At 35.1% G+C, this 13,805-nt stretch overlaps 1 protein-coding gene across 2 annotated transcripts; it reads left to right on the plus strand.

Moving 5' to 3' along the window:
- The first annotated feature begins 1,674 nt into the window (after positions 1–1,674).
- Positions 1,675–13,535, plus strand: LOC140763911 (SPX domain-containing membrane protein OsI_17046-like). 2 transcript variants are annotated; one of them, XM_073102292.1, is made up of 12 exons: positions 1,705–1,736; positions 1,923–2,026; positions 4,922–4,995; positions 5,678–5,798; positions 6,473–6,784; positions 6,979–7,083; positions 7,192–7,646; positions 8,651–8,952; positions 9,991–10,169; positions 10,561–10,751; positions 11,882–12,012; positions 13,077–13,535. In XM_073102292.1, exons 3-12 carry the CDS (start codon positions 4,943–4,945, stop codon positions 13,313–13,315), a joined length of 2,088 nt encoding a protein of 695 aa, XP_072958393.1. In that variant the 5' UTR covers positions 1,705–1,736; positions 1,923–2,026; positions 4,922–4,942; the 3' UTR covers positions 13,316–13,535. The 2 variants fall into 2 exon arrangements, with proteins under 2 accessions (XP_072958392.1, XP_072958393.1); XM_073102291.1 differs by having other exon boundaries at positions 1,675–2,026.
- Positions 13,536–13,805: the final 270 nt, after the last annotated feature.

The following is a 13,805-nucleotide window of genomic DNA, read 5'->3' on the forward strand; positions in this document are numbered from 1 at the left end:
TTACTAAGAGTGAGAAGAAAAAAAAAACACAACTAACTATACCCGATTTTTACGTATACTCCTTAAATATTTTTAGTTTATATATCACCTCTAAACACCTTAAAAATTTCAATAGTGTACTGTCAGAAAAATTAGGTGAGTTAACTTACGTGGTAATTATATCTAAATGACTTAAATTCTCTCGTAATACTTACACAACTATTTTAATTAAATTATGATGAAAAATTATTCTAATAAAAATTTAAATTATTATTATTATTATTATATTCAATCTTCTTACTCCACTCCTCGTTGCCACTATTCTATCCTCTCATCCCTTCTTCCTTTGCTTATATTCTCTCATTTCCCGAGCTTCTGCGACACGTGGGATAGAAGGCTACGACGAGCTTACTATCGTCACACTCCTACTCACACACTGATGCTATTACCGTCGCCTACTTATTCTCGCGTGGATAAGTTAGGAGACGAGAGAGAGAAGAGGGTATTTTACAATTTTAATTTACTTTTTTTAACTAATAATATTATGATATATTAAATTAAGGTATAATTAGTTATTACGTGTTGTAATTTCAAAAAGTTTAAGGAATCTTTTATGAAAACTAGGTATAGCTTAGGGGTGTCAACTGTTATTAACCCAAATATCTTCCAATAAATCTTATCCTCTATGCTCGGTAATCTTTTTAGTTGTTTTCATTTTTTTTTTTTAATATAAGTCAGGTCCGACACTTGACATGTGATGCAGTGCACCTACAAAGCGAGAACGCAGCCCCAACAAATAATTTGTGATTTGTCTTTCTCTCGTGGCCTACCAGTTACCATACGTAACGGGTGCACAGCAACCACGGCTTTCCTTCTTTCCTTTCTTCCGGGAGCCACAAGCCGGGCCCCACCGGAAATAGTAGCCCATCATTAAAAAATTTATAATAACCTCCAAGTGGTCAAATTTCCTTTCTCTTTTGCCCTCTCCAGGTCATCAGGTGTGGAGCGTGGCCAATCTTATCAACTATCTTATTAATGTCTGATTTTCTTTAGACTATGTAAAAATATTCCTTTTATTTATTCGCATGTCTCTCTAAAATTAGTATAAGACTCTTATAATGAATATGCTTTAGAGTTAATCAATCATTAAAATTAATTAAATATAAAAAGATAAAAAAAACTTTTTAAAAATAATTTTATTTTATTTATCAAATTATTTAAACTTAGCCCAAGATTAATACAGTAGAATATTTATACAGATAACATATGTTATATATATATATATATATATATATGTGAGGCTAGATCACTACCGTGATGTAATAGGTATTCTCGCTGGCACATCGACAGTAGTGCCGAAAGGCAGTCCGCTTTGGATCTCCCCGGAATAATTCTTCGACATATTCCTTATACGATACCGACCCTTCCATAATCATTAGAATTAGGAAAATTTCGGTCGGTTATTCTACCTTATTTTCGTTCTGGCCCCTTTTTTCTTTGCCCCTCCCATTCTACTAGACTACTACTATCCACCTACTATTTTATCTCAAAATGGACGGCTGAGATAGCTCCTACGTATTTAACACAAGAGAGGACTTTTTTGAAAATCCTCCTACGATTGACGTCGAGGTCTCCGCTCGCTACTCCCTCCCCCTCTTCCCCCCCGCACACCCTATATATAGAGTCGACTCGTAGCTCATCACGAGCGAAGGACTCGCACGTCTGCGTACCGTATCGTGAACCGAACCGGCTCGCTCGTACGGCTTCTTTTCCTTCTCTCTCATCGCCGTTGATTTCGAGAGTTCGTTACAGAGCGAAAAAAAAAAAATTTCCTACATTTTTCTCTTTCCTTTGCTATCTTAGCTTATACTAGCATAAAACCCCCACTCTCTCTCTCTCTCTCTCTCTCTCTCTCTCTCTCTTTGTTTTTGGTTCATTCATAGCTTTCAAGGTCTCGCCACGAATTCGGCGGTCTCGGGTTTGTTGATGGTCATCTAAAGATACTTGGGTTTGCCGAAGAGGAATTCGAGAACACGCTGCTCGCACGGTAATGCCTCTTATTTTTGTTAGTGTTGCCGGATCTCCCTAAATGTGGGAATAGACTTGGTATCTTCTATGTTTGATGTAGGAATTTGTAGTTAGATCTATTTTCACATTAAAAATCACGAATAATGAAGTTTTTCAGAGTCGAGTTTTTTACTTCGTTTCACCCTAAATAGGATCTACCATGCCTGTGATGCGCGCGAAATAGTAATATTTTAAAGGCACTCTGTTGAGCTTGTAATTCAACCAACATTTATTATTCTTGTTAGGTATGGAAATGTTGGAGTTGCTCGCATTCACGAGTGTGTTTCTCTAGTTTGCTTATTGTTGTGTGGATTCTTCTTTTGCTTAGAAAAATTAAACACTTGTCCCTCTGTCCTTCTTCTTTCAGATCTCTTTGCCTCTCTCACTCTCTAGTATCTATGTCTATATACTTATGAATTTATTTTTACAATGTTGTATTATGTTGTTATACTGGGGTACTTTTATCTCTTCCAAAATTACACGTTTGCTTTTGAACGGGTAGCTGTGTGGCATCTTTTGTTGTTGTTCGATATGAGTTATATTAGAATGAAGTTCTCATAAAATGTTTGTAGTTGTTATTTAGGAGTAGAAATCATAATATGCCATTTCCGTTTGTGGTGATCTTTAATAGTAGATCATATCATGTTTCAACTTGAGGGTTATTTTATTATTAAGTGGTTCTGGATCACTCTTGACCATTTGGGTTCTTATCTCCTAGAATTAGGCATATACTTTTGCTAAATTCAGAAAGGTGTATACTCCTTAGTTCTCACTAGTCACTATATCATGATAAGAACATGGGTGTAAAAAATTCAACAAGTGGAAGACAAGACAATGATATAATGGTACATAGTGGATTTGACTATTTTTATTATATAAGGATGTCATAATCAAATCTTGTCTCCCCTTTCGAGCTAAATATCAATCAAGAAAGACAATCAAACTTAGGTCGTTTTAGGTCCTAAAAGAAGACAATAAGACACGTAATTTTAGTATAATACTCTGTCCACCTCATTGATCATAACATTTAAGTGCCTTAAGCTTCTTCACAAGTTGGGGTATGGATACTCCTTATTAATATAATGCAAACAAGATAAGAAAGCTTCTAGTTTATTCTAACAAAAAGCATCTGGCTCTGTATGACTTCCCACCAGAAAACGTACAACAGATGCAGGGCATATGCACTGACCATGTGCACTGTCATCTGTACCAGATCAAATCTTGCGTGCTACTCTTTGGTTTACTTAGTACTACTATCTTGGGTACTATTTCTGCAAACCATAGATCTTGAATACTACACTCTGGTTTATTGACATTCTCACCCTTGAAACATAGACCTGCAGCAGTCTACTAAACGTTTTTCTTTGTAGGAAATATCAGACATCTGCTCTCCAGATGCGTATCATAAAACAATTAATCAGCGGACCCATTCATCTATTAAAGACTGCAATATGTCCATTCTCCATGACTTACTGAATCCCAAAGAATCATACTTCAATCCAGATTGTAAGACATAACTGCGTAATATTTCCTTCCTAAAGGTTGGAAAAGAAAACTTTTAGGAAGGAAAAAACTTAGTCATTTGATTTGCCTATTTATCAATGAGATAAGGTACTGAATACTGTAATTGAAAGAATATTAATGGGGAAGGAATAAGAAAGTATAATAAATCATCAAAAGAATTCCACATTTCATCTTAATAAGTTGGTTGTAATTGTGAAAATATATGTAGTCTGTAGTTTTGGACCTAGTTGACACAACATTTTTCTTTCTTTCTCTCTACTACTATACTGGCTATAATTGTGAAAATATGATTTAGGTGTCTGCTTAGTTCCTAAGGTCATTAAAGGATTCATGGTAACACTATTTTAAATAATTGGAAAGTGTTCTTTCCGCGAACATCGTTCCTCGTGGTTCATCAGCCATCTTAGCTTATAACATAGACTGGTGTTGCATAATAACTTGCAACTGCAGCGAACATCAAAATGGATACAATATTCTTTTGATAGGCATACCTTGCTAGGAAGTATAATGCTAGATCACAGCTACAATTGAACATATTCCTTTTTTAAGAATTGTGGTAATTTGATGGATGGAGATGAAACTTACTGTCTCTAGTACTTATGATCATGAGTTTCCTTATAAAGAAGCATCATTTGCACTTTTGCCTCATTGTATTGCTGACGATGGACGTAAGTTGTTTCAGTTAATTTAGGTGATTCTAGTGAAAGATGGTTCAAAAGACAAATGCATAGAAAGCTGATACTAATGTATGCAGCAAGGCGTCTAATATATTTTCCTTTATCAACTAGCCAGGATTCTTATTAAAGTCATTCGTGTAAATTTATTATTGGACCACATTAAAATTTCAGCTTATTCTTTAAGTTACGGACTTATTTGGATGTCAGCCTCATAATAGATCACCATTGAATTTGGGTTGAGCATAATGTTGCAAGTAGAATGGTACATCAATTTCAACAGTATATGCATTTCATGGAAGCACATTGACCTGTCACTAGAAAGTTTTAAAAAAAGGAACAAGAGAAGTCCATCATATCTTTGTATAGAATTGTATGAAATATGCTCTCTTATTTTATGTATGAAAAAGTTGTCATATCTGGTGATGATGTATAAATTGTTTCATTACTTGTTTACTCCATAATATTGTTTTTTACTTTTCTTTGCATCACTTTTCAACGAAGAGTGAAAGAAAGAAACAGAATGAAACAATGATGTCAGACAACCAGTATTTATTTCAATCTTTCAGTTGGAGTGTAGAAGATCCTAGAGCACACATTATATCCTTTTAGTTTATACATATAACTGCTAAAAGTGATTGCCTCTGATCTTACAATTGAACTGACTTATGCTGTAGGTTAACTTATTTGACATCAACATGGTTAACTTTGGAAAGAGGCTGATGGCAGATCAAGTCGAAGAGTGGAAAGGGTATGCCTTTCTACCTTATTAGTCAACTATAAGTTTCCAATTCCTTCTCATTTTATTGACTAAAGGTTCTTAAAATAAATTCCGACATTACCTTAGAAAGATATATCATCACCCAATAGTTAATTCCATAAAACTTTAGGAGAAATTGTCAGAATATCTGTAAGTCTCAATTATCAGCTAACTTGTGCTATCATTTACAAAATAGCAATTGTTATAGCTCTCTACTTAATATGCTTTCCAATTGATCATAGCTTATTACTGAACCTTGTTCATTGTGGTTTCTGTCATTTTCTTTGCTGCAATAAATATTCTGATGTTTTTCCTTCCAATTGCAGAAACACCTTTTTTTTTATCCCTTTAACTTTCTAGAATATTTGGTTTTTCATTTTGTTAATCTACATGTGAATTTTGATTAGAGAAGAGTTCTTATTAAATTTACTCCTACTCTTGTTGCAACTATGTAGGAGATTACCTATATCCAGACATATTAAAGTCGTCATCTTCAAGTGCACAAAAAGCATATACTCTTGGCTTTGTCCTCTGTAGCAAAATTTTCTTATTTGGTTTAATTATGGTGGCTCTTTTCAAGTTAAACTTGATAGTTCCGAACAAACTTTGACCTTTTGCTGCTTTGATTTAAGTTCATGTGCATGTCTTAATGTTAATATCTTTCTATTCTTAGATATTACATCAATTACAAGTTAATGAAGAAAAAGGTAAAGCAATATGTTCAGCAGACTCAGGTGGGTGGAAAAGATCTGCAGCAAGTTCTTAAAGAGTTCTCATGGATGCTTGATGACCAGGTATAATTAATATTTTATACTCAGCACATTTTCATAGAGGTAAAGTAAAAGATGTGTAAACCAAATTTCTGTTCTTTTTGGTTGTGGCAAAACTTTAATAAGCGCATATTATGCAAATGATGTGGGATATGAAGATGAGATTAACCAAATTTCTGTTCTTTTTGGCAAAACCAAATTGTCTTTTTTTAGGTTTGAGAAACTGAGAGATGAGATTAACCTGGGAAGGAAATTAGGGGGAAATTGCCTAGACCTGAGAACAAATTTAGCTGTAATAAACCAAGGATAGCAAATAGAAGAGAACAAAGGGGCAAAGTATATAGGTGTATTGAAATGTTGTGTTTAATTGTTTCAATGAAACAGGGCTTTTGCCGTTTGTCAAAAAAAGAAGTATATGGGCGTACATGGTCTATTTTTATAGATGTTATTCAATGCATTAAAAGAATTAAAGATTGATGTGGACATATTGCATACAATTAGAGTAGCATGACTAAAATGGAGAACTCCTTTAATATCTTATGCGAGAGTCATTTACCCTTTAAGCTAAAGGGAAGATCTATAGACCTGATATGGAACCATGAAGTGACTATCATTGTTCCTTTGCTGGCATTCTTGGTGTGATATTAACTCTATCAGAAGGAACATATACAAATTTCCTTTTATCTGTTTCTCCACAGATTGAAAAGATTGTCCTTTTCCTGTTGGAACAACAAGGGCTTCTTGCAAGCAGAATCCAGAACTTGGGAGAACAGCGTAGCATTCTTCTGCAGCAGCCAGATATAGGCCAAATATGTGAACTTAGAGAAGCTTACAGGATTATAGGGCAAGATCTCCTGAAGCTTCTTAGGTTTCTTGATATGAATGCAACTGGTATTAGAAAGATACTGAAGAAGTTTGATAAGCGCTTTGGCTATAAGTTCACTGATTACTATGTCACTACTCGTGCAAATCATCCTTATTCTCAGCTGCAGCAAGTCTTCAAGCAAGTGGTATTTCTCCTCACTCAAAACCCTTCCTCGACATAAATAGGCTCCTTATAATAGTCCTCTTTCTTTTATCATGTTGTTGTATATTCTTTGGTACACTGTATCTTGATAACACTGTACTGTGGACAGATCTGTTTTCATGGTTGCCATATAATTTTTTTATTTAAAGTTTTTTCAACTTCTTTTTGAATATGCAGGGAGTTGGTGCTGTTGTAGGTGCCTTGTCTCGCAACCTTGCAGATCTTCAGGATTGTCAAGGAAGCCAGTTATCCATCTATGATCATCCATCTATAGTTCTGAAGGTTTTATTTTGTTTCTCCTTTCCTGGTGAAGTTTTGCTATTTACTCCATGACATAGTATTTGTTTATGTTCAAGGATCTTATTGTTGACAATATCTTTCTGCATGCAGGACCCTGTCATAGACCAAATAAATGCTTCAATAGACAAACTAACATGTTCAACAAATTTCCTGCAATTCTTAGGAAAGCATGCACTTATCATTCAGGAAGATACACCAAGTGCAGCAGGGGATCTTGTTGATGATCAGAATTACCATTTTATATCTCTTCTGCTAAACTTAGTAAACACATTCCTTTATATGGTCAACACATATATTATTGTCCCAACAGCAGATGACTACTCAGTGAGTCTTGGAGCTGCACCAACAGTTTGTGGTGTAATTATTGGCTCGATGGCTGTCGCACAAGTGTTCTCCTCGGTCTATTTTAGTGCATGGTCAAATAAGTCATACTTCAGACCTCTTGTATTTAGCAGCATTATGCTCTTTTTTGGAAACACACTATATGCCTTGGCATATGATCTTAATTCATTACCAGTTCTTCTAGTAGGGCGACTTTTATGTGGGTAAGCAATTCTTCTCTTTGTCTGGATAAGAATAGAAATTTCATTTTTTACTCTCTTCATTGAATTGCTGCCTGACTGTCCCCTTCACAGAAAGAACTGTTAATTTGGAGGAAGAAGGTTGTTTTCTTTATTTATGCAAATAGGATCTCTTAGTTTGAGGTACTGAAAAATGCAAATTAAAGAGGATTGGTAATTGTAACATATAGTTTATGCAGTTGAATATACCAAGAGAAATTTGACACAATTGACTCTGAGCATATCGATGATAAACAGCATGCATCATTAAAAGTTTGTTATCATGGTGATTTAAGGTTGCACCTGTCTAGGCTACATATTAGGTGAATGAATTAAATCTGCATTAAACATTTACCCACATATCTAGTGAAACCAACTGCAGAAAGATTAAATTTAACTGTAGGCCTCTTTCTTCAATTATTATGGTTTTGTAGACCACTGGCCTTATAAATAGTGTTCAACCGATCACTGGGTTCTATATTAATATGGTGTGACTGTTGGTTCTGAAAAATTGTACATGCACTCAAACTAGTGATTCCTTTCCTCTTTTGGTTATTTTTCAGTATAAAACTTGCAGGTTGCTGGTTGCATGGGCTTAAGCTATGCTGGTAGTTATCCCTATTTCCCATGTGGATTATATTTGTTGCTGTCAGGCCCTTTCCTGGCACCAAGTCTTATATGGTTTATGTCAAGTTGACATTTTAATAGAAGTTCACTGATCCTTCCCTCTATAGCTACAGACTTCAAATTGCACATACCAAACCTTATAGTGACAGAAAAGGTTGACGATGATGATAAAGTTTGATACTAAATTAGCTGTTGTAAATGTAGATATGATGAGGTCTATGTAAGAATTGTGTTATCTATCTCATGCACTTTACTATATGCTTCTTTATTCAATTCTGCTAGTTGATGCAAAAATAAAGTTCCTTTATGGTTTAGCTCTGTGCATCAATGTATAACTTAATATTCGTTGGTCTTGAATACAGGCTAGGATCTGCAAGAGCTGTAAACCGCCGTTATATCAGCGATTGTGTACCTCTCAAAATTAGGCTACAAGCTTCTGCGGGTTTTGTTAGTGCAAGTGCTCTTGGAATGGCCTGTGGTCCTGCCCTTGCTGGTTTTCTACAAACAAAGTTTACAGTTTACACTCTCACATTTAATCAGAACACTTTACCTGGATGGATCATGTCATTGGCTTGGCTTCTGTACTTATTTTGGTTGGCTGTTTCATTCAAAGAGCCTGATCGTAGTACCTACAAGGATGATCTTACACAGTCTGCCGATGTTGGTAAGCTGAAAATCAGTTACTATTTGCTTCATACATATATTGAAACTTGGTATTTCTCATTCAGGATTGTTATGTATGAAATTATGGGTAGATATTGAGAGAGTGCAACCTCATTCAAAAGAGGTCCTAAGAGATATTCTTGATCGTAGCATCTTAAGTTTATTGTCAAGGGTTCTGAAAGGAGTAATGATCAATAGAATCTTTTTAGTTTGTGACATAAAACATTTAGTTAAGAGTAAGTGTGTAATCAAACTACCACCACACGAAATACCATTCGTGGACCTAGAATGCAACTGTAAGATTTGTCTCCTTGCACGGTTGCACCCATGTGGTGATGGTTGAGGCATGGAAAACCTCTCTAGTTACAGGGCACGCCTGGGTACATCTTTTAAAGCAGACATAAGCAAGCATATATTTGATCCTGATGCTCCTAAAAAGTAAATTAAATATGTGTAGAAATCTAGAAATCTAGCAAGCATATGGACCTACAATGCAATTGATTTTCTTTTTCGTGTAACCATATCTTAATGTGTCCCTATACTGATCAGTGTGGATCTTATTTGGAAGTTCTGTAATTAATCTGACCCAAATGGATGACCTTTTACATTTTTCTATGATTTTACCGATTATTAGTGAGCTAGTTTAGGCATTTTACTTATAAATTTTGTCAATCCTGTCGCCTATAGTCTGCAACTGCTTATTCCTGTTACCACACATGGTGTGGATAGTATGAACAAGCATTACATGATTTAGGCAGAATGTTCCCAGAGGGATCATAAAAAAATAGCACTCTAGAACATTCTCCTTGAAATCCAAGCAATCTTGAAGCACTTCTATGCTGTAAAGCATAATTCTCTTTGATAAACTATTTAGCACTAAACACTTGTAACTTACTTCAATAATACTTTGTTGTTTAGGCCAAATGTTAGTTATTTGGCAATGTCGACCTTATGGTGGCGATGTGAAGCAGCCTATGACATTAAATCTATAAACACGAGAAATTATTTAGTTCACTTTCTTATGAACTGAATAAAACAGGTCATGGCGAAAATGCTGAATTGGAAGATGGTCTTCGGCAACCTTTGCTCATAAATGCAAAGGAGATAAAAGATGAAGATGCAGAAGATTGTAATGATAGTGAAGAATCTTCAGAAGAATCTCATAGACCTGCAACTTCAATTGCTTCAGCCTATAGACTACTGACGCCATCAGTAAAGGTTTGGCTTCTGATGCTTCACATCAGCTAAATAGGTTGCTTTAAAGAGCTATATTATAGAGTTATGCTGGTCCTTTTGTTTTGGTTTGTGCAGCAGCTTGATGAAATTCTTGCTACCCATTTTTTGAAAAGAAAAGGCTACGATTATTGTTTCAAAATTTCAGTGGACTTTTGTTGAAATTATAGCATATTTGGCAGTTAAAATTTTAAATGGAAAACATTTCCTGTTGAATTACTTTATTCTAAAATTAAATAATCTTTAATCTTACGACTGCAATAACAGCTTTTCATGCTTCACATCAGTTAAATAGGTCATAGTTACTACTGCTTTAAAGAGCTATTTGGACTGTTTGCATATTTCAAGTCACTTACATTTGCTTTTGCTTTTGCAGGTCCAGCTATTAATTTATTTTATGCTCAAATATGCAATGGAAATTTTGCTTTCTGAGTCAAGTGTCATTACCACGTATTATTTTAATTGGTCTACTAGCACAGTGGCAATCTTTCTAGCAATCCTTGGGATAACTGTTCTTCCGGTCAATGCAATTGTTGGAACCTGCCTTACCAACTTGTTTCAGGACAGGTATATAAGTATATGCTGTTGACCTCTGTATCTATCAAGAATTCTAGGCTTTGATTTTCCTTAAAGGTTATTATGATTGTAGTATTCATTCCTGAATTGCCTGAGAGAAAAAAAGTTATGGACTCTCCAAGATGGTTTACCTGTTATATCATTTGAACACAGTCACACACATTGTAGTCATAATAATATATCTCCATTTCCTATAGGAACTACATCATGCACTCTGACTGTTTGTTTGTATTCCTAAGAGTATTCTAGGGAATTAATTAACTAAGCAATTCTGGTGTAATCTGTGAGAAGTATTGTTATATTAACTGAATCTTGACCTTTAGTTCCTCACAATTTTTAAAAGAGCTTAGATGTCATTTGCTGTTTGACAGCCTGAGTTAAGCTACACATGCTGGTAGATGTCCATCCGTGTGATAATCCTGTTTATAAATACAGTAGTTACGTACAAACATTTGGAGCTGACATTGCTGCTAGTAAATTTTTTGATTGCTGAACTAGTTTTGCAGTAAGATATGATGATTCATTCATTTCTGTTCCGGAGTTCCAGTTGTATTCTACACACTAGATTAATGTGGAAAGGCAAAATTTCGCATACTACATTCTAGAACCACCGTGTTTAGATACAAACCTAGATAACAGTATTCTTATGCAGTCTTATTGTCTTGGCTTAGTTGAAACTTGAAAGGGTGTAAGGGTCTGTTACTATGATCAGGACAGCATTAAAATTTAAAGAGAATTAGGCTCAATTAGATAATGAATTTTGTCTATTACCTTGGAAATATTAGGTATCAGTAATTCAGTATCCAACTGAAGACCTTGGTGTCAAATGTAATCCTCTTCACCAGATATGAAGGACATTTTCTGTCCGTGCACACAATTAGCCTACATATGAACAAATATAGACTGATAGTATTAACTCATAACTTGGCCGTACTAGATGTGCAGGTCATGTCAGTCATTTCATTCATTAACCAGCTCATGAAAAATCAATATGCTCAGTTTCTCCACATCCCTGTCCAAATAAACATAGTGAAAGAACTGCTTCATTACACTTGAAATTTTATAGAACACCGTTATACTGTCCCAGTATATCGTAACTTCCTATGTTTCACATTTTGCAGGCAGATCTTGTTGGCATCTGAAATAATGATTTTATTAGGTATAATTCTAAGCTTCCATGTTACAACCTACTCCGTTCCACAATATGTCTGCTCCGCCCTTATCACATTCGTATCTGCAGAAGTACTTGAAGGTAAGTTTTGGTTTAAAACTTTGAGCTCGTAACATTCTAATTGAAACTTCTATTCGTCATTGACTTATTCTGGGTGATTCCAAAGTAAAATTGGTCGTAGAGTTTTGGTAATTTTCTGCCAGATTTGCGAGCAACAAATTTTTTTGTTCCTACTGACTTAAAAGAGACAAATAATAGAGATAGAGCTGAGATGAACTGAAAATATGAAATAAATAAATGATAATTTCCAGAGTTTTTTTTCGTAACTAGAGCACTAGAATGATAACGAGTACATTTCACTCCTGTTAGGGTTCCTTGCTTCTCCAAAATCTTTTGCTTCAATTGTTTCATCACCGGTCCTTTTCATTGTAACATTCTTCTACAAAACCCCCTTTAAGAACAATGTACCGGGTCTTTTTATACTTTTTGCATATGACAACTATTAATAAGATAAAAGCATAAGCCCCAGGATCTAGCATAATTCTTTTTTTCGTTTGAGTTGATATAAATATTCATTAGCTTAGTTTCTTTCAGATTGTCTTGCTTTTCTTGTACTTATTACCTACATCACATAAACTTGTGTAATCTTTCCAGTTTGTGGCCAGAATTAGTTGATATGCCATTTTTTTTTGCATTGGCAAGTCAAATCATGTTATCTCTACTTCTCAAGATGACAGTTTTTAGTTAATGACCGACTTATAAACAGTTACCAATTTAGTAATTTGGAAATCGTCGAAGGTTTTGCTTTTGAAGAACTTCCAGCAACTTTTAAGTAGGAAAACTATAGTTGGACCCAAATATATTTCGTACTTCAATTGTAACCAGAATTAATGGTTCTGTAAATATGCCTTTGAAAAAATTTTAGATACTGTCAAAGGGCATCAGTTGACTTGATAAAGATGTTATTTGTCCTTTGACATCTCAGTGTTTCCACCACCATTTCCATTTACATCGTAATTTCATACTTTTGATCTGATTACCTTGCAAGCAACTGGTTAACCTGGAAACAACTTGTTACTTGCTAGTACCAGGGCTGCAACTTAAACTAGTTCATTTATCTCACACATTCTGCATGCTCCATGCAGGGGTAAATCTATCCCTCCTCTCTCGAGTAATGTCATCCCGGCTTGCCCGTGGAACCTACAACGGTGGATTGCTGTCGACGGAAGCCGGTACCTTGGCCCGTGTGATTGCAGATGCCACGATTACTTTGGCTGGTTATTTAGGACAAGATCTTCTTCTTAACATCACCCTACTCCCTTCTCTCCTGATATGTATAGCCTCTATTGCAGCTACCTTCTTTACGTATAACACCCTTTACTGAGAAATCGATGCCTCTCCATATCTACTTGTACAGTTGGTAAAACCATCTGATTAGATGGTTCCAATCTTAAATTAAATTAGATGCCATCCAAGACATTGCCATTTTATCAGAAGTAAAGCATCGGCTATGTCATCATCGTGTTTGTGTTCTTCTTCCTTTTATATTCGGTTAATAGTGATGCAGAGTGTGAGTAATTACTACTTACTGCTTCCTGTCTCAGTCTTCTCTTGTTTGTAATATTTTTTTATCAGCAGTTCTTTCTGTGGTCTTTTTTATTTTCTTTTTCTCTCTTTCCTGGTTGAGAAGGTTACTCGGACGTTATACTATACCATACTACACCTTGCATATTGTGTGAAGAACTTTTCTTGAGGAGTGTTTAGCTGTTGCTTTAATTAAAGCGAATCTGCTTGATAATCCTCCCAATTAAAGGGAAAGTGTGCTGATTGCTAAGAGTCTACGAAAGAGATCAAAATAGGCTAAAGCTGCAAAT

This window comes from Typha angustifolia, chromosome 7, assembly GCF_048772165.1.
Source record: "Typha angustifolia cultivar Huaian chromosome 7, ASM4877216v1, whole genome shotgun sequence".
In the NCBI taxonomy this organism is placed as follows: Eukaryota; Viridiplantae; Streptophyta; class Magnoliopsida; order Poales; family Typhaceae; genus Typha; species Typha angustifolia.

Excerpts from the sequence above, each read along its gene's own strand:
- LOC140763911 (XM_073102291.1), top strand. The coding sequence starts at position 4,943 with ATGGTTAACTTTGGAAAGAGGCTGATGGCAGATCAAGTCGAAGAGTGG. Across the intron at positions 4,996-5,677 it reads CAAGTCGAAGAGTGGAAAGG|ATATTACATCAATTACAAGT; the intron begins GTATGCCTTTCT and ends TTCTATTCTTAG. Across the intron at positions 7,647-8,650 it reads GTAGGGCGACTTTTATGTGG|GCTAGGATCTGCAAGAGCTG; the intron begins GTAAGCAATTCT and ends TCTTGAATACAG.